The sequence below is a fragment of the Pelobates fuscus genome, chromosome 13 (genome assembly GCF_036172605.1).
Source record: "Pelobates fuscus isolate aPelFus1 chromosome 13, aPelFus1.pri, whole genome shotgun sequence".
In the NCBI taxonomy this organism is placed as follows: Eukaryota; Metazoa; Chordata; class Amphibia; order Anura; family Pelobatidae; genus Pelobates; species Pelobates fuscus.
The window spans coordinates 38,681,558-38,707,319 of record NC_086329.1 but is presented as its reverse complement, the minus strand read 5'-3'; the positions used below and the strand labels follow the sequence as shown (position 1 = coordinate 38,707,319).

At 41.3% G+C, this 25,762-nt stretch overlaps 1 protein-coding gene across 2 annotated transcripts in view; it reads left to right on the top strand.

The window, feature by feature from the left end:
* The window catches only part of RGS6 (regulator of G protein signaling 6), a 326,615-nt gene that overhangs the window by 218,362 nt on the left and 82,491 nt on the right, over positions 1-25,762 (top strand). For both annotated transcript variants that reach the window (XM_063440378.1, XM_063440379.1), the window contains exons 4-5: positions 4,028-4,078; positions 19,897-20,003. In XM_063440378.1, coding sequence (XP_063296448.1) covers positions 4,028-4,078; positions 19,897-20,003 — 158 coding nt within the window. The remainder of the gene's footprint in view (positions 1-4,027; positions 4,079-19,896; positions 20,004-25,762) is intronic.

The following is a 25,762-nucleotide window of genomic DNA, read 5'->3' as shown; positions in this document are numbered from 1 at the left end:
GTTTAATACTCTTTCTCAAAATCTCTAAAATAAATAAAGATTGTCAAAATAAATATATTACTAAATCTGCATTCAATACATTAAAGCGACAGAAATTCCCCAAGGACCCCATAAAAAAAATCTAACATGAAGCAATAAAAAAAAAAAAACGCTCTATGTGAGACTTGTATACTAATTGTAGAAAGAAGGTCCAGTCACTCCAATGTTCTTTTTATAGGCACGTTCATTGGAACAAAGTAAACACTGCAGCGTTTTGACCCACAAAAAAAATACAAAATAGATGTGCCTTTAAGAACATTGAAGTGCCTGGACTTTGTTTCTACTATTGGTATTTAAAATGTACTGGGCTTGTGCTGACCTTGGACCCTTCAAGACGCTTCTCCCAATTTTTCATCTTCCTGACCCTGGGTCTTGTTGCACCTAATTTTGGCTCGTGTGAAGTGCAGTTCCTATTTGTTTTTTCCTGTGATATCAATGTGACTTATAGTCGTCAAATAAATGCCCAAATCTTTCAGTGAAAAATAGCTCTGCAAAAGGGCAGGAGCTCAAACATTGCAATCAAATTTGATTCAGGACCTAAAAAAGTAAAGAAAGGAAATGGACTACGTTTAAGCAACTTCTGAAGGTTCATTAATGGGCAATAATCATGCCAATAGTACCTTCTATCTGGGAAGTGCAGACTTGTTCTTCCATGTCTGCCTTGGTTGATGTGAAGTGGAAATGCCGATCTGATAACATGGTCCATTTACGTGAGTTAGAAAATGTGATCTATACTATGTGCGCAAACTGTGTCTGTAGATTAATTGCGAAATTGCTTTTTCATAGTTTTTCCTTTTTTTTTTGTAGTTTTTTTTTTCTGCACTGTGTTGCATATATCTACATGCTAACATAATGCATGGAAACCAAACTCACAATACAACCACTATAAATGTAGTGTGCCGAAAGCTGTGGGGATCTGGCACTCCAAAGTCACAAGTACATACTAAAATGTTTTTAAGAAATGGCTAATAAAAAGTAGAGTAATCAACTAATTGCAAATGGGTAAATTGTATATTATCTTCTCTAAAGTGCTACCATGTTATATTATTCTATTCTGCATGGCAAGCTTACTGTAAGGCCAATACACAGTTGCCGTGGTTTTATAAACTGACTTGGAAGCCTTAGTGGTGGATTTGTTAAGTTTAAATAGAATCCTTGGAGCTATTTATTACACTTAAATAATTGCGTAGAGGCTTGCCATCAATAAATGTTAAAATAGCATGCACAGGCTTTATACTTTGGCTCAAAAGCAAGATTAGGAACTACAAAGGTAATAAATGATGTCTCGGGCCTTTTGTAGAGTTTACACAAACAGTCTCAAAAGTAAGATTAACAATTATGATCTATGGTAATTGATTATCTCCAAGAACTTCCCGTTTTTTAAATAAACCGGCTCTGAAATTGGATTCACAATAACGAGCAATTGATGAGGAGCGAGAGTGCTCACACTACCTACAGAAGTCGTTAATGTTATCAACAAGACTTGCAACATGTTTAATTCAGTATCCTCATACTCAATGTCTAAAGCATATTCAACTGCAAATACCATTTGAATTTTGCATTACATATTTACTATCCAAATATGATCCTTCAAATGTGTGCATCTCATAAACAGTTAAAACATCAGAACATCAGCTATCAGAACGTATTGATACAATATTGTATAACAGAGTTGTTCAACTGTATAGTGGGATGGACTCTTTCTGTTCAGAAGAAGCAGAGGCTATGTGTCCAACATTATTAAAGGGTAACGGTCTTCTCAGGATATTTAATATTATGTTCCTTATATTTAAACATGTGTTTTAAGAAGTGTGAAAAATTTAATTCTTCAACTGGACACTTCCATCAATAATTGTTTGTAAGGGATGTCCTTTGCACCTGGTAGTCAGTATAGAGCAAGCATGTAGAGAAGAGGACATGTGATGCTTCTCATTACCTTCCTCATTTACAAGATGTTATTTGCTAAATCTTTAGTGTAAACATTTTGCATCCCCACTCACCATCTAAGCTGACACACCAAGATGACATTTCGATATACAAATGAAGAAGCAAGGACCTATAATAAGAGATTTTGCCTCTTTGTAAAAGTAATTTTTTTTTTAATTCTTTATATGTAGTTGCAGAAGAAATGTCCTATCATACATCAGGCATTGAATTCAATTTAATGATAGTTGCATTGGCTTTTTTTTATATGCTATACCATCGTCCCCCTTTGTATATTTATTCTAACTTACATTTAAAGTAAGACATAAAGTTTAATGGAGTTAAAAACAGGAGTGGAATGGGGGAACAGGAACAGTATATGTATAAAGTTAACCTGGGTGGAAGGCTGGGAACAAGAAGAGAGAATCTCTATTAGTAGGGGGGGGGTGACCTGTACGGACTTCATGTCTATGATGACCATACACTCAATAGTATTTGCTTTCTTCCATGGGTTTGCAACACTTTGATAAACAAACAATTTCATTGAGTGTCAAACCTGGGCAGTGAGTTTGTCCATTAAATAAGTGTCTTTATTTTATCACATGTAAGTAAGGTCAATTTCCTTTACATCATCTCCAACATAGGTCGTTTGTGGCCCTTCCCATATGGAACTGCTTTGTTAGCATTATGTACCATCTAAACATGGTTTTATAAACCTTCCCTTGGAGGAACACACATCCTCTTAAATCTGCCACCAGTCTGTGAAAAGAGTGCAGTTGGAGGTATTTAACCCCTTAAGGACCAAACTTCTGGAATAAAAGGGAATCATGACATGTCACACATGTCATGTGTCCTTAAGGGGTTAAAGAGCCTGGGGCCTTGGACTGGAGATCCTGGAAGAGAATAACTCTCCTGTTGGAATATAAGTTCATATATCTCTGGATTCCAATGTTTGCAATTCCCACAAAACTCTTAGCCTTCATTCCTGGGGGAAAGCCCTGTTTCGTAAAAGAACTGTGTGGTAGGAGAAAGCTGTTAGAGACGGTTTTTGGAATGTGCTAAAGTCTGGCTATGGTTCATTTTGGGTGTGTGTTCCTTTTGTGCTGGCTGGGTATCCTCTCCATGGGACAAGTCTGGACCCTCTGAACCTCTGGTGCACTCTATTCCACAGAGAGATAGGGAAGATGGGGACAAACGGAAAGAGAGGGGGGATAAAAAATAAAAAAAATAAGTTAACTAAGCAGGAATGTCTGTACTTATAAAATGCCAGACCCATGGTGGGAGGGGAATATCTCCCCTTTTTTGCGGATTCTGTTCTAGCAGTGTTGGCTTTATATTTTTATATCTTTTCTGTCTCTATTTGGCAGTCAGCAGCGGTTAAGCTGCCATCTAGCCCAAGGTCAGACCACTCTCCCAAGAGTTATTTTTTTTTCTGAATGTGTCGGCAACTGTGCAATGCATTTTATTTCTTAGAGCTTTGTTTAGGAGGAAAAAGCCTTAAAGAAATTTGACCCGTGCATCACATGCATATTGTAAGTCTTTACTTTTGTTATATATGTAATTTTGTCGTTTCACTGTTCCTTCTACCAATACATTTATTTGGTTTGCTGCGTTTTTATTTATTTTTTTCTAGTGCAGTAGTTTTAAATGTTATTTTCTTTATATTCTATACATGTTTGTAATGTGTCTTGTCTCTTACAAGGAGATATTTTAGTATAAATGTTAAATGATTTAGTATGCTGTATAAATGCTCACGTTACATTGTTCTCTTCATTCATGTTAAGGTTTATCTGTTGAAACAATGTTTTGTTTCATAGCTTTATAGTGTCCTTACTGCATCACTTTATATATCTAATCTTATAAAGATCATAATTGCTTATTAAACCACGTCCTTGGTAATATACAAATTATACTCTTTCAAAACCTGACGATCAGGCATATTGTGTCTGTTTTATACAGCGGTAGACTGTTCACTTCTGTAGGTTTTAATTCATACAGCTGTTTTATATTAAATATTATTATTATGGTGGCTTAAAATTTTTCTCATGTCTTTCCGTTTCTTTAGGAGCAGACATCGTGCAGTGGCTGATGAAGAGCCTCAACATTGAAGACCCAGGTAACTAAAATGTGCCTTTAAAATCTGTTGTGTGGAAAATAAAAAGTAATTTAAAAAAAAAAAAATAAGTTTGTTTGTAATATTATTAACAATATAAATGCAATTCTTTGTTTATTACAGTTTACAATATTGCCTGACATGCCTGGTGATTGGTCAGAATTTCTTGGCAGGGGTTAAAGTTTTGTGCCATTACTATATACTCAATATATCATACAGATTGTGGCAAGATCTAGGGCACAAGGTATCTATGGGGTATTAGGTTCCAAAGTTAGACACTTCAATCAGGCAAGAATATTATGGGTGCAGTTCCTTCTTTTAGTTTTAAGCAGTTTGAAAAAGTGGGATTCAACTTGCACCAAAATCACATCACCCACAACTTAGGACATCCTGTGTGGAATTCTCATCCTTTATGTGTATCTGGATTTTGCCATAACGAACACTTTTCAGTTGGCAATGCCAAAAAGATTTAAGTGGCTCTGTCACCTTCCGAGGTCTTCGCATGGTTTGTAAGGACTTCCAATGGTAACATCACTACTGGGGTTCAGCAGTCAGGGCTATAGAAGTGGTGAGTAATACTTACCTGCTGCTGTCCCCCTATGGGCATCCACCCTTTTCAGTCTTCAGCAACTGGTGTTTCATCCACCAGGAGCCCATATCGGTGCTGTACTATTACACTTGTACAAGAATACAAGACTGAAGCCTAAGGAGGATCCCACAAGACAGTGATAAGTGAGAAAATGCCTTATTTCCACAGGAGTCGCTGAGATGACTGATGAAACTTGATGACGGTAGGTCCGCCTTTTGTCTTGTGTTGACAAGTTAAGCATTTACCATAAGGCAGAGTACTCACCTTCTTTGTCTTACGATATATTTTGACTGTGTTAGAATTTAAATGGAATCCCAATGCATTTTATCTTTGTGATATGCACAAAACAAATTGAAGGTGACAGAGTCACTTTAACAGTGATTTGACACAGCTGAATTCTGCTAACTCATACATGTTTTGCTAGGTGAAACTTCCTCAGATATTTTTCCAAAGCTGTTGAGAAGAGCTTTGGGTGCTGGGGCATCCTCCACTTTATTGTCAAATTGCTTGAAAATAATTTAACAAAAGCTGAAGAAACTGCACGTATAATCTTAAAAAATAAAAAATCAGAATGAAGTGCTTATGGTGCTTGAGTGTCCCTTTAAAGTGACATTGCAGATACTGTAATGGTTTCATCTCATTGAAGTTGTTATAGTGTCTGGAGTCCCCTGGTGTTGTTCTTCCATTAGCATTATCTATATTTACTGTTTTAATGGTACACAAGAGTTCTGTGCTGCTTGGGCTGCTTGGGCTAATTAGGAAGCTTTAGTCTGAGAAGCAGCGGGGGTGTGATTGGCTGAGATTGTCAGTTGACCACTTTCACCCTATCACAACCACCATTGGAAGGAATGGGTAATCTCTACCTTAGCTGCACCTCAAGTAGGATCTGGACTGTGGATAACCAAGAACCCTTATTAGTGTTATATTGCTCAAAAATTGTTTAATACTGAAGTGATGGACAGTTCTGGGGGATTCCAGGCACTATAACCAATTGAGATGAAATGTCACATTAAATTGACCACCTTTTTAAATCCATTAAATATAGTTTGTTTGTTTCCAAAACAAAATATAAATAATCCAAGGATAGATCTGACCACCATTCTGGGGTCAAGAAATAATATTTCATAGTTTACGGCAAAATTGGACGAGCTTCAAACTTTTTTTTTTTATTGCCTTCTTTTGGATCAACAGCAAAAACAGATGTGAGACAGGCTGAATTTGATGGACGCATGTCTCTTTTCAGCTATGCAACTATGTAATAGAAAAATTCAAACAAAAAATGCTCTCCTCCAATGTTACCTGTATTTCTGTTAATAGCAGAAGCAACGAACAGTGAGGCAGTCCCCCTCTTTGGCCAGGAGATGGCTTCACCAATCAGGAAACTCTCATTTTGGTCTTTGAAGGGCTGGGATCTCAGAGAGGAGGCATATTGACGTTGCCTATTTTCACCTCACTGAATCAAAAGGCAGGTTTATACAAACAGAGGTTTGCAACAAAAAAAAAAACAACAACCATAAACCAAATTGGGCAGAGGTAGACTATACACCGATCAGTCACAACATTAAAACCACCTGCCTGGGGGCGTGGCCGACTGCCGAGGTGAACGGACGCATGGAGTAAGAGCTCCCGGTCCGACACAGCCAAAAGCGTGATTTAAGCAGCGTTTTCGCCCGACGGACACTCACACCCGGGTGTATTACCCTGACAGCACCCGGCAATGGCCCCTGTGAAGCAAACTAAACTTACAGACCCGATACGCCAAGCTAAACGAGACCGGCCGCGCCCGGCGCAAGATGGCGGAGGTGAGGAGCAGGAAACAGTGCAGGCCGCAAATATTCACACTGAAGGTGAGGAGCAGCATTACACCGACGCTCCGGTCACTGAAAAGAAGTTATTTGCCATGTTACAAGACTTCAGGGTGTCCCTGCAATCGGACTTAAAAAAGGCTACAAATGATATTAAAAGTGAGATAGCTGAGCTGGGGGAAAGAACGAACAATCTAGAAGCGTGCACTGACGATATATGTGCCGCGCAGGACACCATGGCGGACACAGTCCAATCCCTATTAGAAGAACAACAATTCCTTAAAAGCAAAATCGCAGACATGGAAGACCGCTCACGGCATAATAATATACGCTTTCGCGGCGTACCAGAATCCGTCACAAGGGACCAACTGCCACAATTCCTCCTGTCCCTATACAAATCATTGGTGCAAAACATGGAGGACAATGACTGGCTCATGGACCGCGCACATCGGCTACCGAAACCGCAAAACCTGCGGCAAGACACGCCACGTGATGTGGTAGTGCGCTTTCATTACTACAAGACAAAGGACTCTCTACTGCAAGCAGCAAGAAAGTTACCAAAACTGCCAGACCCATACGCTAATATCCAACTCTTTGCAGACCTGTCGGCCATGACGATGAACAGACTTCATTACGGTCACAAAGACCTTAAGAAACAACGATATACAGTATCGATGGGGATACCCAACTAAACTGCTCGTATGGAGAAATGCCAAATCGCACATCATTAATGATCCGGAGGTGGGGATGCGATTGCTGAAAGAATGGGGACTGTTCCCGCTACAAGACCGAGAAACTACGAGCTCAAACTCGCCGAAAAGACCACATGCAGAATGGCAGATGGCGGGCTCGCCACGTAAGCACAATTGAGACCCGATCCTGCCCCGACTGTGCTGAAACTGGACTTTGTCACATTTGTCAACCAAAGGACACTCTGCATATATAATGATATCATGATAAGATCCGTGTACCGCATGTGTTTGTGAGTATGCATATATGGAATGTTAATACTATGTGAACCCTTAGTGTTACTCCTAGGGTACCCCAGATGAGTCCTAGGCTGCAGATAATGTCCTAAACACATTAGTGAACGTACAGAACGGGGCAAACCGCAGACAACAAGGGTGAGAATAATATCACTCATTGACAGGCTGTTACCCACTCGGCCCGGTTTTTTTTATCGGTACGACCCCAGGATGAGTAGTGTGAAGAGGGACAGTTGCCCTCTCACACCTCACCCACGCAGAGCGCCGACGCTCTTAATGGCGCTATATTTGTATTTTGTATTTGTATTATAGTTACTCACTACCTACACCCTTTTCCTGTCCCACTACTCTCTCCCCGAACCCCTTCGGCTCTGGTCTATCCCTAGAATGCCCAAAACGAGGTACAAATGTTACCATAATAACCCAACGCCAGCCGGCGTTACAACAAAATTATGGATGACTCCCTTGTAATATTTAACCTAAACGTTAAAGGTCTCAATAGCCCACACAAAAGAAGAATGGCACTGGTAGAGATGACCAAATCTAAGGCGGCCATTGTTAGCCTACAGGAAACACACTTTTGTATCAAAAATCCACCTAAATTTTACACCAAGCAATACCCACAGAGCTATGATGCAATGTCCCCCACCAAGGCCAAAGGTGTCTCTATATATTTCCACAAAGATTGGGTGTTCACCCCTTCCAACCAATTTGCAAGTCGAGACGGGAGATTGCTGATACTAGTAGGCTCTCTAAATGGCCTGCTGATGACGATTGCATCTATTTATGCGCCTAACATTAAACAAAAATCCTTCCTCACTAAGGTTTTTCGCAAGGTTGATAGCATAAAAATGGGGCACACAATCATATGTGGGGACTTCAATTGTGCTCCAGATCCTGAGGTAGATATACAAAGGGAAGACAATAAACCGCCCCAACTTCACTCAGTCTCTTTAGGTCAACACCTTAGGAAACTAATGCACGACCACGACTATTATGACGCTTGGAAAGGCCTCAACCCGAAAGATAGAGACTATACATACTATTCTGCAGTCCACAGGACATATACAAGAATTGACCTCTGCTTACTAGACACTAAAACACTACCCTTCGCCACCAAGGCATCGATAGGCCCTATCACTTGGTCTGACCACGCCCCACATACAGTGACTATGCGCATTCCATACCCAACTAGAGGTAGAGGCACATGGCGACTGAACGACGGGCTACTGGACGTACCGGTTCACCTCCAGCGGCTTCAAACCAGAGTAGAGGAATATTTTACGGCCCATGCAAACTGCCCATCATCCACAACCATGCAATGGCTGGCCCAAAAGGCGGTCGTGAGGGGCGAACTGATTCAAATAGGAGCTAGGGCCAAGCATATTCATAACGCGCTACTATATAATACAGAACAGGACCTGGTCAAACTAGAGGCCATCCACAAAGCAAGCCCAAATAAAACCACACACAAGAAACTGATGCTACTCCGCAAACAGCTACATGACCTAAACCTAGCCAAGACAGAACGCCACCTACGTTTTTTAAAACAATCACATTACACAATGGGCAACAAGGCGGGTAGACTGTTAGCAAGGAAAGCGAAACAGACGAAATTACAATCTAAAATCTCTTACATAACCTCAGATACTGGGGATAAACTAGCTAGCAAAATATTATGCCTCTCTATACCAACTAGAGTCCGACTCTAATACATATCAACCCACAGATGACGAAATCACCAGCTTCCTAGAAAAAACACCATTAGCCAAACTAACACAGGAGCAATGCACTCAATTAGAAAGTCCCTTCACGCACGATGAAGTAGAGACAGCGATCTTCTCTTTGCCCAAACACAAAGCCCCCGGTCCCGACGGACTATCCAACTATTATTATGTAAAATTGGCTAAACAATTAAACGGTCCCCTCACGACGCTGTTTAATCATATCAAGGATGTAGGGATTATGCCCAAAGAAATGCTGGAAGCCCACATTATAACTCTCCCTAAACCCAATAAACCTCCCACACAGTGCGCAAACTTACGCCCGATCTCCCTTTTAAATGCGGATACCAAACTGTACGCTAAGCTCCTAGCCTCCAGGCTTAAACAGATACTTCCGGACCTTGTCTCGGAAGAACAGGCTGGCTTCGTACAGGGCCGACAGGTAGGGGACAATACCAGACACTTTTTTAAACCTAGTGGACTGGGCAAATGCCTCGAGACAAGCGGGACTTCTACTCGCGCTCGATGCCGAGAAGGCATTTGACCGTCTGCACTGGAAATATATGTTGCTCACTCTTGCTAAATTGGGGTTCCCCATCGACTTTTCGATCTAGTATAATGGCCCTATATCAAAACCCCTCAGCCAAAGTGTTTAGCACTGGTTTTGTATCCAAACCATTCGACATCCGTAACGGCACCCGCCAAGGTTGCCCACTTTCCCCCTTAATTTTCATTTTATGCTTGGAACCATTGGTCAGATTCATTAAACAAGATTCTTCCATTCATGGGTTGTGCACCCCAGGGGGTACCAAAAAACTGGCTCTATTCGCTGACGACATCCTGCTTTTCATTACCAAACCTGAGTCTTCCCTGCCCTCTCTTTTAGACCTGCTGAAAAATTATGGTACAGTGTCATACTACAAAAACAATATAGCCAAAACACAAGCTCTACCGATTAATCTACCGAAAGCTGTAGCGGACACTCTAACATCACACCACCCTTTTGACTGGCGCACGACCTCTATCCAATACTTGGGAGTAAAACTCACCAAATCCCCCCACAAATTAACTAAAGAAAACCATTATCCTACACTTAAACGCATTACAACTACCCTCGCCAAATGGGTGGGGCTGGAGGTTTCATGGCTAGGTCGCATTAACTTGGTTAAAATGATGATCCTACCACATATACTATACCTATTCCGAACCCTGCCCATTTCCCTGCCAAATTCACTGCTCAAACAATTCCAAAGTACTATCAATGCACACGTATGGAAGAGAAAACCCCCAAGAGTGGGCGAAGGATGTATGGGTCTCCCATACAACAAGGGAGGGTTAGGCATGCCTGACATAACAGCTTACTACAAAGCATCCTTTCTGGCACAAGGGATCAGACTCATTAGAGAATTCAATTCGCCCCGCACCCCATTATGGATGTTCCTAGAAAATGCATGTCTGGACAACAAAGACATTGTTCACTACTTATGGACATGCGCACCACCTAAGACGCTTGCGGGTCCGAATCTCCACTGCTCGAGCACCCTGCTCAGGGCGTGGAGAAATTGGTGCCCGCTGGTGTTGGACCCAACACAACTATTCAAAAGGGCTCCGTTATCGTCACTGGCAGCCTACTCCCCAGACATACAATTAGGGAAATGGATGGTTAAAGGGGCCAGGGTGGTTGGTGACCTTATGAATGGGGGCGTAATAAAACCTTTTCCAGAATTACAAGCCGACCTAGGACTAACCTCGAGAGACCTATATCTATACCTAAGGGTTAAAAACATACTACAAACCCGCAGTAAACAAACACAGTGCGGACAGACAGACCCGGCATTCACCCCGAGTCAATTATCGTTGTCCAAATTCGCAAAACCCCTTTCATTATGTTATAATGCGATCACCGCCAACAATACCCCTGACAAGCTACAATACATGGTGAAATGGGAGAAGGAACTAGGATGCCAAGTCTCCCGGGAGGACTGGCAGGTGGCAATGGAAAACACGAAAAAAGCTTCAAGTGGCCTCTCATTGTGGGAAGCCTATTGCAAAGTAAATATGAGGTGGTACTTAGTCCCACAGAGGTTAGCGGGAATGTATACAGGTGTTACGAACACATGTTGGAGGTGCGAAGCAGGCATTGGCACTATGTTTCACACCTTCTGGACATGCCCCTCTTTACAGAGCTACTGGACACAGGTCCAAACCTTAATCTCCCACAAGACCGGCATCTACGTACCCCTACGCCCAGAAAATTATCTACTCCACACTATATACAATCTAAGCTCACTCCCTCACAAAAAAGTGGTTTTAAATATACTCACGGTAGCAAAAATAGCAATAGCCGGCAACTGGAAATGCAAACAAGCCCCTCAATTAGAACAAGTGATAGCCAAAATGGATATAATTAGTGCATACGAGAAAGTGGCATACAAAATGTCAGGGCGTTTGGAGAAATATGAACAAGAGTGGGCTAGTTGGCTGACCACTTAGAACATGATGAGAGTGATGAGATTTGGAGTCCAGATGGACCTAGGGGTAATAACGGATGTGATCAAGACAAATCGTTTCGCACATCAACCTGCTATGTTTCAACGTATGTACTTCTGTGCAATAGTACAGGGCCCCCCCCATCCCCATTCCCCCCCTTCTCTTCTGTACCCTACCCCCCTCCCAGTTAGTACAAAATTTCCGTAAACTATTTTGAACTGTTGTATGCATCACATCAATATATGCATGTCATATAACTACATTGTCAAGGTAGATCGAAAATGATATGTATACATACTGTTCTTACCTATGTTCTGTACCTTGCTTGCAAAGAGATGTGTTGCAAATATGCATAAATAAAAACGATAAATGAGAAAAAACCACCTGCCTAATATTGTGTAAATCCCTGTGCTGCTGCCAAACAGCTCTGATATGTGAGGGCATGGACTCCACAAGACCTCTGAACATGTACTGTGGCATCTAGTGCTAAGACATTGGCAGCAGATCCTTTTAGTCCTGCAAGTTGCGAGGTGGGGAATTTGGAGCCCAAGGCAACACCTTGAACTCTTTGTTTCTCAAACTATTCTTGAACAATGTTTGCAATGTGACTGGGTGCATTATCCCGCTAAAAGAGGTCACTGCCATCAGGTAACACCATTGCCTTGAAAGAGTTTACGTGGTCTGCAACAACCTCTAAGTAGTGCTACATATCAGAGTAACAACCACGTGAAAGCCCGGAACTAAGGTTTCCCAGCAGAACATTGCCCAGAGTATAACACTGCCTCTGCCGGTCTTCTTCCCAAAGTGCATGCTGCTGCAGGTAAATGATGCTCCCAGCCATCCACCTGAGCTAAAAGAAAGTGTGATTCATTAGACTCCATAGTCCAGTTCTGATGCTCACTTCCCCATTGAAGGCACTATCTTCAGTGGACAGGGGTCATCACGGGCACTCTGGACAGTCTGCAGTTAGGCAGCCCCAAATGCAGCTATCTGCGTTGCACTGCGTGTTCTGACACCTTTCTATCATTACACAATTTGAGTTGCAGTAGCTCATCGGACCAAAGAGCCTAGCCTTCCCTCTCCACGTGCATCAATGAGCCTTGGGCGCCCATGACTCTGACTCTGGTTCAATGGTTATTCTTCCTTTCACCACTTTTGGTAGGTACTAACCATTGCTTACTGGTAACACCCCACACATCTTGCCATTTTGGAAATGCTCTGACCCACTTGTCTAGTGGCCCTTGTTAAAGTCACTACACTATGTTGCAATTTTTTCCTGCTTTCAACACATGAAATTCAAGAACTGACTGTTCACTTGCTGCCTAATATATCCCACCCCTTGGCAGCTGCCATTGTCATGATATAGCAGCTGTATAGAAACATAGAAACATAGAATGTGACGGCAGATAAGAACCATTCGGCCCATCTAGTCTGCCCAGTTTTCTAAATACTTTCATTAGTCCCTGGCCTTATCTTATAGTTAGGATAGCCTTATGCCTATCCCACGCATGCTTAAACTCCTTTACTGTGTTAACCTCTACCACTTGAGCTGGAAGGCTATTCCATGCATCCACTACCCTCTCAGTAAAGTAATACTTCCTGATATTATTTTTAAACCTTTGTCCCTCTAATTTAAGACTATGTCCTCTTGTTGTGGTAGTTTTCTTCTTTTAAATATAGTATATTGAACATATGTTTTTGTAGTGCTTAGAGTGATCCTTTAAATGTTGTAAATGTATTGGGTATATTTACCAAGACTCCATCATTGCCTTGCCTGTAACCTTTAAGATTTTCAATTTTATGCTCTGAATTTTTATGTTTTTTTTTCATGTACTGCTGGGCTAGAGACAAAAATTTATCCAAATGCTCTGTGCTTGATTACCGAGACGGAGGAAAGCTTTATGTACGGTTTCAAAAAGTTTGGTATGTTGCAATGGGGACATTACAACAGAAACTTCAACTCTTTGTATATAGACTTTAGTTGGAGTTTTTTTGTTTTGTTTTTTAAAACATTGTGCCTTTTTTTTAAGACGTTATGTTTTTCTTAGTCTCCGTAGCCAAATAAAATAAACATGTAGCTCACTCTAAGCACGGGTAGCCCTTTAAGTACAATAACCACTGCAGTCATTATTGTGCAAGGAGGCTGCTGTGCTCAGGTTAAACAATATACCAGTTTTTTGTTTGTTTGTTTTTAGCAATTTGATTTGAATCAGGGGTTCCGGAGGTACCTGCAGACTGACCCAGATTTTTCAAATGATTTTGAGAGAAAATAGAATACAGATTCCACTAGAATGCCCATTCGATGGAAATGATAATATGACACATACTGTTAATCAATATAAGCCATTAGCACGTTAACTTTTTTTTACATTTGTTTTTGCAGATCAAATGAAGGGTAACCTAGGTTATTTTCACAAAAACAGCTGTGTTAAAGCATAAGAAAGTTTCGCCACCCGGCTATTAGGGAGAGGAGACCTATTCAGTAATTAAACACATGATGCATGTCTGAGTAATGTATCCAGGTGACTCGGAGAGCTGACTCTGTATGTTGCCCAGGTGTCCAGGGCATCAACAGGAAATAGTAACAAAGTATGGGAAGTGTAAGAATCTGTATCTGTATCAGTGGAGCAATCTTAGAGCTATTGATACAACCTGGTCTTGGTTGGAGGCAATCAGTGTTTCCATTGTGTAAATGTCCCTGAGCTAATCTACTCACTTCATCCAACAATGTTGGAGCAGTCTCTGCCTTCCATTGCTTACGGACTAGTGCCTTGGTAACATTTAACAGATTATGGATAATTGATTTTTAGTATTCTAAAATGGACATAGTGAAGTGATGTAGGAGGCTTGCCGGATTATTAATGCGGAAATTGTACTTCCATATTAATACAGTTTTATCCAACTTCGGAAGGCGCTGATTGGCACCATGCCCGATTCTATAGAGAAGGCCAACAGAGGCAGAGTAGAAAATATTTAGTCGGGGGGCAGAGCCTGACAGCCAAACGAAGCAGTCGCACAGCAGTGGAGCTCCTGGCCCAAAAACCCGAAATCAACACAAAAACGTTGAAATAACCCACTCACAGCCGGTTTTCCAGCCTCAGAAACGGTGGTAGGCGATGGCGAAACCGCTATCTTGCTCCACTGAGCAGCGACGGCGACTGCATTCAGACAACGTACCCGAGGCCTGCATGCGGCCTACGCGAGCGGCATGGGGGAGGCGGCCGATCCCCCAGCCGATTGGTACCCGCTGCGCCGGAGGCTCATTTAAAGCGCCTTCTCCCCCCCCCCCTGCCGGTGGGGGTCATCCCGGCAATCGCAACAACAAGCAGCTTAAAGCAGAGAAACCAGGGCGCAGAGGCCGCCGGGCCATCGACACCCAAAATGGCGGAAGCCACGAGGGTCCTAGCGCCTGAACCCCACCTCTTGCCGTTGTCGGAGAGGATAGACCGACTTCTGGCGGACTTCTGGGCCAAATTAGACAGCAGAGGGGGAGCCCAGGAGTGGACCCCATCGGCACCTATTCCACGGAACCCCTCTCTAAAGCCCACAATACTGACACAGACCCGGAGGGGGACGGGGAAGGCGGGAAGACGGAGGCGGGGAACCCGACGCGAGGCTCAACTCTACAACTCCCGGTCACGGGTGAGTCACCCCAAACCTCAACGAGGGCTGACCCCGGGGCTACCCCCGCTCCGTATACCCCCTCGGCACAAGCGACAGCAGGGGACACTGACGACAGCGGGCACTTACTCACCCCGACTGCCTTCGTGCGCCCCCCAGCAACAGCCTTACACCCCGACGGAGCATACTGATACCGCTATTTGCCCACCCAAGCTACGGGTCACTAAGGGGCACCCTTTAAAGCTTCTGCCACCTCTGGCGGCGGCGAAACATCAGGGCTATCTGCAGCGCCCGTTTAGGGAAAGGCCCGGCCCAATTGCGTTCCCGAGCCTGTGGCACACCGAAGCCGACCCACCAAGAAGCTTGGAGTTGGGGAGAGGTCCCTCCTCCCTCGCGACGACCCTGCTCAATCCAGACCACCCACGCCTCGACCGCCACGCTTCCTACCTCCGGTATTGGATGAAACAGAGACCTGAACACCAGGCCGGCACACGAGACCTCTCACCACCTTACACGAAATGCCGGCGGGAGAGACAAGCTCCACCACAGCTGAGTACTGCCTAACACCCGGGCGGACATAGACTCGGACTTAGTGACCTTGTCACATTACACCTGGACTCACACTGTACCATATCCACACCTTGGCTTTTCCCCTCTCTTTAGACATGCTATGGCCGGGTATGCACTCTGTGCCCTGGGCAGATCTCATAAGGGCAGTTGTCTGGCCTCTGCAGAGTGTCCCTAGCCTGACCCTAGCATTTAAAGGGGGTAATCCCCCATACACTTGGTTTTCTGCTTGTATCTAACCGTAACCTTCTATATTTACTGGACATGTATGTTCAAAGCCTGTAATACCATGCATAGCTTAGGAACACTGTGACGCTGAATAGCTTATAAACCTCTTATTATTAATCGAATGCATCATTGTACGCTAATAGTTTCCCCGTATTGTCAGTTACGCTATGTCTCTTCCTGTTTTAATAAGTGATGATCGCAGTCCTTCCTAAGTGTGAAACACAAACCAGCTTGTCAGCATTAACGTGTGTTATAACGATACCTACTAACCATCACTCCTTTACTTTAGTTAATGTTCTACTCTGCGACTCACTTATGCAATTTATTATGAAAGATGTAGTGATGACGTGTACCTAGCCTGTACAGTTAATTTAACTTTCACATGGGGCCTATTATATGCCACCAAACGTGTACCTATTCAGAACTGTCATACATATTCACAGTTGAACCCCGCTTAGCATGTAACCTACTCTTAACATCAACTCAAACGCTCTGTTAGCGATGTTTAGCCTATTTACTGTGACACACGGAATTGTTGGTTTAGATCGCTTCTTAACACTACTGGCTAACTAAACGTTTCGGTTCAAAGCCGCATAAAACTAAAAAAATGAGGCACGTCTACTATGGAAATGTAGAGAGCATTGTTACAGCTGTATTGACCCTTATCTTTTGTGGAATATCTTTGCACTTCCCTCTCTTTATTCTGTACCCTTCTTATTTGCCTCAATAAAATAAAGATTGACAAAAAAAAAAAAAGAAAATATTTAGTCCTTCAAAGTAATATCTTGTGTCCCTGATAACCTTCATGATTTGCTTGACCTCCACCTTTGTTATTGATATTGTTTACAGAAAACCTAGATGAATCTTATTAATTAAAAATGTATTAAAATTAACCCCTGCATGACAATGGAATAGGCAAAAGCCATTATGATGGTCCTGGGGTGGCATTACATTTTTGATGTAACGGGCTGCTCCTCCTGGAATTATAAGGAGGGACATGGTCAGGCACATGCCATATATTCACAATATAAAGCAAACAAATGTGGTTGGTGAACCCTTGAATGGCTGGCTGACAGACCTTGTCCTTAAAATAATAGTTTTTTTTTTTTGGCAGGACTACTGAGTGAGCACAGCAAAAATGTAAACAAAACATCTACACTTCAGTGATTCTGTTTCTCTCCTTCACATGGTTTTCCATTTTTTATGTGTCATATCTTGTCTTGACTCTTTTTTGACTTCCAAAACCCAGATGTATCCTGCCACCATTTTTATTCCCACCTCCTCTTCTCTTGAAATATGTTTTTCAAGTTCTGATTTCTCAAGTACCCCACTGACGTGTTAGAAATGTATAGGCCTTGTCCGCTTACCCACTGGAACTCAGTAAAGACACATAATTCTGTTAACCAGAATTTCATTTTCTTTTTCTTTATTTTCATTCTGAATATTTAATTGATGCGGAACTGTCTTTTATTGATTTTATTTTATGCTCCCCAGTAAACTCTATTAAAGTGTTTTTTTTTTCTAGAATCTAGTCCAGAAAAGACTCTAATTTATTACCTCTGCTGCATGTAGGAGTGGTCAAAATGATCAGATATCATAATTACCTTTGCACATGTGCGCCAGCCATAATTTTTCCATGAATTCCGTCGTGTGTGTTTGTGGACCATGCGCAGTGAATCATGGGGCATTTTATATATGTTTCATAGGGCACACTGCACCAGAACAGTATTGTATGTGAAGCAAACCGAAATTTAAAATGGAGATTATTAACTACAATGGTTATTTAAAATATACCATAACTAGTAGCTCATTTTTAGTTTGTTAAAAGAACGTGTTTTCACCTGTGAGTTTTATCGTTCTTCTTTTCATATTGTTGGTGATCTAAGCCTAACATGTGCTGCGTGGTGACATCAGCCACCCCTATTCTAGGTTCTCTGTAGATCCATTATACTCTTCGTCCACCTTAATAGTTTAAAAGGGATCTGATAATGATGTATCGCTGACATTGTCTATGTTTAAGCAAGCAGGCCCATTGCCAGGTATGCACTTGTTTATAGAAATACTCTTACGCACGAGAGGCAAATAATGTCTGATCATCAAATGTATCTATATACATTACACAAATCAATTTCAAGATACATGTTTGCACTCAGTGTATTTTAGGTCTTTCATGTCTAAGACGAAATGGTCTACTGTAATTTACTAGAATAATTGGAACACATGCTAGCCAATGATTGAGGAATTATCTTCTTTCAAGAGGTCTTTCTCTCCTGAGCATGGGTTATTTTCTAGGTTTATCTAGCTACCATTAAAGGTACCTCAATGTTTGCTCGTGTTGCTTATAGCCTAAAAAAAATAAAGCAGTGTGGCCATTATCAAACTATATTCTTGATGAACTAATGCGGCATGACAGTCTCGACAGTTCTTCCTTTTAATGAACCAAAATAAAATTCTTGTAGTTGACTACACAAAGACTAATTGCTTTGTGCAATCTAAGCATACCACACTCATACTGATACATAAATTATGACTTGCCATTTAAATGGATTGTATGCTTTCGAAGACCTCTAGTACAACCCATACATTGTTACATCACACTCAAAGGTTAAAGATTGTGGAATTCCAAACTTTCGGTGCTTCCCTAATTTTAAGGTATCTAATAAACATTGTTGCTCTGTTCAGGTTTTTTCTTTCTCTCTAGTGGGGCGAGCTATTTTTTTAAAAACATTTATTCCCACTTTGTCTGATTATTCCCAATAGAGGAGCAGATAGAATTCGGAAATGTTCCAAAGTAGAATTCTGCTATAAAAACTTTGAGTTTGAGATTCCACTGGTCACAGCGCTTATCTTTGTGTGTATGGTGCTGTCTCCCAGGTTAGTGCCAAACCATTTTCAAGTGATTTAATAAAAAATCAGGTTTCTCCTAGCATTTAAAGCCTAGCCCCTCTGATGTGGCTAGACAATGGTTTAACTCACCCCCTCTGCACTCGTTGCTTCCCAAAGTTGGTTGGGCATATTCAGAAGTTGATTTCTTGTTGTTGTTATAACAATTTGACCTACACCGATGTTCTACTGGCACCTGAAAACAGTTTGATGCAAACCAAGCGCTGGAGTGTAATGATGCAATGAGCTGTTAAGGTTTCTGAGTGAGGGTAATCTCTGCGCCCCATGATGCTCTGATCTTACCCATGCAAGGTTAGGCATAGTTGGCTATCTGATTGCGCAACAATTAGAAAATAGTATGACCCTAAATTGGGTAATTAAAAGGCAGTTCATGTTACATGAGCCATTTTTGGCCATTTCTTATATGAGAGTAATAATATTTCAATTGCGGTAAGAGATATATTAGACGGTCAATATTGAAGCATTGCACTTAGCTTGTTAATGTGTTAGCCTGATTGTAAAATGTTTTATTTGAACTGATATCTATGCATGATCACTACTGTTTGCAAAATATCCTGTACAATCAGGGCGCCATAAGAAATTGGAAATAAATAATGGAGTTTATACTGTTTACAACTTATGAAATACATAGAAAGTAACCCGATAACCATGGGGGCAGGGCCTCTGAAATAAAATACAAATTACCAAATAAATTGCAAGCTCTTTGAAATAATAAAGATAATGGAATATATATATATATATATATATATATATATATATATATAATATGTGTGTGTGTATATATAATTTAGACGTCTTGGTATTATTCGATAATGGTACAGATCATGTCAGAATAACAACGATCTCTGCTGTTTATTATTGTACAGATAGAACCTTGAAGCTAATTACTCTATATCCTTTGTTACAGTGGAAGCAATACATTTAGGAAGCCTTATAGCAGCCCAGGGTTATATCTTCCCCATATCAGATCATGTTCTCACATTGAAGGATGATGGCACCTTTTACCGTTTTCAGGTAAGTCAATATTGTGAATTAACCAAAACCTTTTTTTTTTTTTTTTTTCTTTCATTTAGAGCAGAATTTGACAGCCTGTTCCTGTTCAGATGATAAAGGCCACTTTTCCCATGACCAATAGAAAAAAAAACTGGAAAAATGTGGGAAAAGAAGGCAATATAAAACATATAATGCAAATATACACAAGGTGTAGTATCTTACATATAGTTTCTGAACGCTTGAATCCTTAAGGAGTGTAATCCTATAATTTGGAAAAAAGAAAACAAACACTAGCGCAATAGCACAATCCAAAATATATATTTAAATAAAATCGCAAACAAATTGCTTACATAAATAGTAGTTAATTTAAAGTTTCTAAGCACACCTGTCAATAATTGGTAATTTCAGTACTTTCCCCATGATTCTGTGCAAACTAAAAAGATTGATCACAGGAGATGTAGTCCATACTGTTTGTGATGGAAGTGTCTTCTACTCCCTGCTTTAGACAATGGTGTGAGGGTAGCATCACTAAAGAGATTACATTGGGTTCACATTTACGTTGGGCTTACACCTGTGGCATCTTTAAGCTTTCTATCTTCTCTTTTCATCGTGGAGAAGCAAGTTGTCCACTTTTTATCTGTATCCACAATTTCTAAGCTATTCAACAAATAAAATTGCTGTCTTCCATATCATGTCTGGTGTTTTTATTTAACGTCAACACAGGGCACCTGCATTGATCATGGGTTTATCAAGTCCAGTGAAAGATAATATCACTGGCCAACCAACACAGCTTGACACTCTACTGCAAGTGCTCAACACTGGCTCTCCAGTCATTGGACTACATGTTCCATAATTCTTTACCAGCCTTTATGGCATGTCTAGTCAAACAACAGTTAGATTGGGAAACACTTGTCAACTGCATCTTCGGAACTTCATAAAATAAGAGTGTCTAGCACCATTAGCAATTGACAAGCAATTTACAAAGCGGAATTAGTGAGGATGGTTTAATGGGAGTTACAACATTCTTAATCTGTACTCTGTGTAAATTACTTCGCTACTCCTATCTGAAGGTGGACTAATCCAATTCAAGAGATCCCACCATTTTTTCCATATTATTTGCTAATATTGTAGAAAAAAAAATCAAAGTTTAACTTACAAGTGAATATTTATTATTTGGGTAAAATAGGCATGCCTTCTTAATATAATGCAATCAGCCTTATGTGTAAAAAAAATAAAAAAATCTTCTACGAAAAATACAATTCAGTTCCTCATCCTGCGAAAGGAAACTTAGAATCTTGTTTCACAAGCAGCTGTTAACATATGTCAACTTGACACGCGTTAGCTTCTTCTATCAATGTGTGTTTTACTCACTTCAGACTTAAGTATACATAAAAGCATGCACTTTAAATGTTGTATAAGGTAATGCTCTTTTCCTCAGGGTCCAATATAATCCTGTAACTACAACCAATAAGCATGTATACACATTATACAACCCTTAACGGTCAATTCATAGCTCTATAGTTTGTGTTCCGTGAGTTTCATAAATGGACAGATCCATTCCACATAGACCTATCCATTGCATTTCACTCCGTCACAACCATACCTTTATTTGGAGTATGCAAGAAAAACACCCATTATATTCTCTTTGTAAATGTGTTTATCGTGGGGAAAGAGCCATCGGCCTTGTGCCATGAGTTAGTGCAATTGTTTAAGGTTTTCTTTTCCATCTATAAATAGTTTATGTCCAGTATTTATATTTCTAAGTCATAGACGTTTCATTTGCTCGTCCTTATATCCAACAAAGACTGTAAATACACATTAATATTCAAGGGCACCACCATGAAACTGCCTTTAATTAGACGGCAAGCTGGTAGCAGGGTAGGCAGGGGCAGCCTTGTCAATAGCTTTTTGTGTGTCCCACTCAGCCCAGGCCTCCTGTACACCCCAGGACTGCATATACACTCCATTTTTATTTATTCATGATCATTTTAAGGTTATTCGAAGCACAAATAAATGCCTTCCAGTGAGATGAATCATGATGGAACAAGATGACAAAAAAATACCACTGGTGCTTACAAATAACACTGGGTATTGCAGAGAATTGACCAGGGATTTGTAGATTTGATGCCACACTTGATAATCTTTCAAGTTCAACAATTATGGCCTCTTTACAGACGATTCTGCACAATTCTCAGGTTTGGAAAATAAAGTATGTATTACATAATACACCATTCCCTTTTGCACTTCGTAGATCCCTTTTTCTATGAGATAATTCAAATGTAGTGCAAGTCGAGCACTTTACAAAAAAAATACATTTCAAGGAAATAATCTAATATGGAATGGATTACATCAGTGGCGGCTGGAGAAGTTTTACGATAGTGGAGAGTCAGATTCCTTCACCAGAATTTTACGCCTCCCTATACAGTACAGAGATATTCATGAAACAGAGAGGGCTTAGCATAAAACAATACAATTCATATAACATGACAGGAGGCTTCATAGTTTGCTTTCTATTTTTTTTGTTTTGTTTTGTTAAATTTTTTTTTGTACATTGGTATGTCAAGGACATATTTAACAGGTAGGAGTATAAAAAGTCAGCTTTAACAAATTACACGTCCTTCTCGTGCAATTGCTTAGTCAATTGTCACATTTTATATATTAAACAAGAGTAGAGCAGTGTTAGGCACTAAATAGAGAGAGTAATATGAGGTGTTGTTCCTATAACCTTATAGTCTTTCTAGCTGTTCCCCTGGGGTGTGGGTGTGTCACTTAGTGTATGTGTGTATGTCCTTTCTGTTCACAGACTGATGGGGTTTAACCTCCCTCCTAGATTATAGGTAGCGGCAATGGATTCTTAGTAGACGTTGTGGATAGGAGGGTGGGGGATGTGTGGCTAAACCATGCCTAGCCCAACCCTGCAGAGGGGGAATAGGTTAGTGTGTGGAGCTTAAAGTGATATCCCGGTGTTCCAAAGCAGAGAGGTGTCTAGTGTGGTGGAGTGGCTATTAGGTCTCTATAATTAGTATGTGGCATGCATAGATTCGAAAAATAACCATGTAAATAAGTAAAATAAGAACTAAAGTAAACAAAAACTGAAAACCGGAAAGACAGAGTAATTTGCACATTAAATTAAAGAGTCTCTGAAGAGATATCGGCTTCAGTGGTGAATCCTGGTGGGGCTCACTAGCCTGTTTGCTGCTAGTGGGAGTAGCAGTCCATGCCAGACCTTTCAGGTTGCGTCTCTGGCAGGTGCCAGGTGGCAGGCTTTGCAGGGGATCGAGCTGTGCTAGGTCTGATGTGGTCACCAGTTCTGTGAGGCCCAGGCTGCGCATGTGGGATTCCAATGCGGAGTAACACCATGCATGGTAGGTTGTTCCCGTGTGTGTAAAGGTGAGGCATTTCAGGAAATCCCAGCGATATAGGATGTTTTCGCACGGAGAAGCTGCAGGCGTGGTTGCAGTGCTCTTTGACATTCCAGCGTGCTGCGGGTGAGGTCAGGGAACAGTTGAATTGCAGGTGGGGTCTTCCCTCGCGCTGCGGCTTGGAGCAGTGCCTTGTCTTGATAGGATTGGAAGCGGAGGATATGGTCTGCCGGGGTAGCCAACGAAGCTGTCTGTAGGACCTCGAGTTTGTGTTCCAAGAAAATTGTCCTGGAATCCTGAGAACTTGTAGTTGCCTCTAATAGGTTTATCTTAGTGGTAGCACCTTCTATCGCATCCTTGTAGTAGGCCATATCTGCTGCCATTCTTTCTGAGCTCAGCCAGCATCTGCTTCAGCTGCCCCGCTGTGACCGGGTCACTATCAGAGGGTTTCTTCATGTGAGGGCCCATCAGCAGGCTGTGAGATGCCCCTGCTCCTGGATCGAAGGGGATATCCTCTGAGGAGCATAAGGATTCTTCACCTTCCAGCGCCATGTTGTCCCAGGCCATGTGTTGCATGCCTCGGAGGAGTTCTCCTATATCGCAACTCGTCGGACCCCTATCAGCCTTCATTTTTTTTTATTTTTACGCCCCATGGCACCTTCCCACAGCAGGTACAAGGTCAGGTGGTGTTTGTGGGCTTCGGCTCACTTCTGAAATCTTTATTTTTCAACCGAGTATCTCGGAGCTCTTAGGTTAGCGGCCTCTCTGTTCGGTGGCCAGCTCCGCCCACCATAGTTTGCTTTTAATACTCTGAAGAAAGACACATAAGAAGAAGTTGTTAAAGACACATATAAATGTCATCCCTCATCCAATCCATTGAACCAAGATGTAAAAAAAAAGCACAGGAGCTAAACCTGAACCGAGTGAGCGCCAAAAGAGGATTCTATGCCTGCAAGGGCTAGAAGCCGACGTATCCACCGAGCCAACAGGGACTACAAACAGGCTTCTGGGAATGCATAAAAAAGAAAAGATGCCCCAAACAAAATTTAATGTGGCGGGGTATTAACCTCTACGTACCGAAGGAAAGCAAAACAATTCAAAGTCTGGGGAAAATCATGAAAAAAAACATGGAATAACCTAATTGTCCTTCAGGTAATGGTGAAGGTGATCACATCATGAGAAAAAGTAAAAACCATCCACATCAAATGCTGACTATGAACCCTTGCTTTGACACTTGCCCGATTTACATCCGAATCTACCAGTTCCTCCTTATCTTATAAATGGAACTGCACAAAGCAGGGCTGTGCTCAAGTCAGCCCGGAATAGACTATCTCCTGCAGACCGAGAAAAATAAAATAAAAATTAAAAAACGATAACCAGCAATCTCTTCAGACAATCCTCAAAATGGTGCCAAACACTGCCCGAATGGCAAAGCAGAGTACAGAGGGCAAAACGGAGAACAACAAGCAGAACGGCCAAAGGAATCCCGAGATAGGCAAGAAGGATGGCAGAAAGTGTGAATTTAGGAAGGAATCACGAAAAATTAAAAAGAAAGCTGAAAATGTGTGAAAACTGGGAGAAGAAGAGAGCAAAGAATAAATCATGTAGCAGAAAAAAACATAACAGAGAACACCAATAATGTTCAAAGTACAATGTCACAGAAAGCAGCACTCTGACCTAAGCTGATGCAGTAACAATTGTAGCCTCTAGGTGGGAGCTCACCATAGTTTTACCGCGAGGGCTCACCCCGGTGGTTAGCAGTATAATGCAATGCAGAAATACTTACTTATGGGTGGGGCTCAACCCTTTATATAGCAATAAAAACAATGCATGAATATTTATGGGAGCTTACTCCTGTAATTTACAGTATAATGCAATGTAGAAAGACTTTTATGAGGGGTAGAATGGGAAAGAACACTACATAAGGGTTAGATCAAAGGATGTAGGGTTCAAATAGTAAGAAAAAAAACACAAAACAGTATAATGTCTTGTGACACAAACACTCTGAACTGTGCTGATACGGGAGCAGAAATTAACGTGGAGGTGGCTTTGCTGTTGTTGGCTTATATTACCTCTTACTACTCTTGAGATTGTTTTTTATGTCCTAATCTGTAAAAATATGAATCCTCCTGTCTGGCTATAAAATGACCTTCTATTTCCAACCCTTCGCTGCAGAATAACTTCGCTGCTTTCATTTCTATACCTCCTTCCTTAATTGAATGTTTATATTCTTTGTGTTTCCAGCAATTAAACCTTACTTCTGTGCAAATGACGCATGTTCGCTTTGCCTTCTACAGCCTCTTCTGAAAAATAAATGAACCTTTCTTGAAAACAAAAACTGTTCTATTACTTTTATTTTTTTTACGTTTTGACCCATTTTGTGATAAAGATTGTACTATGTAAGGTTTTGCAAGTTTT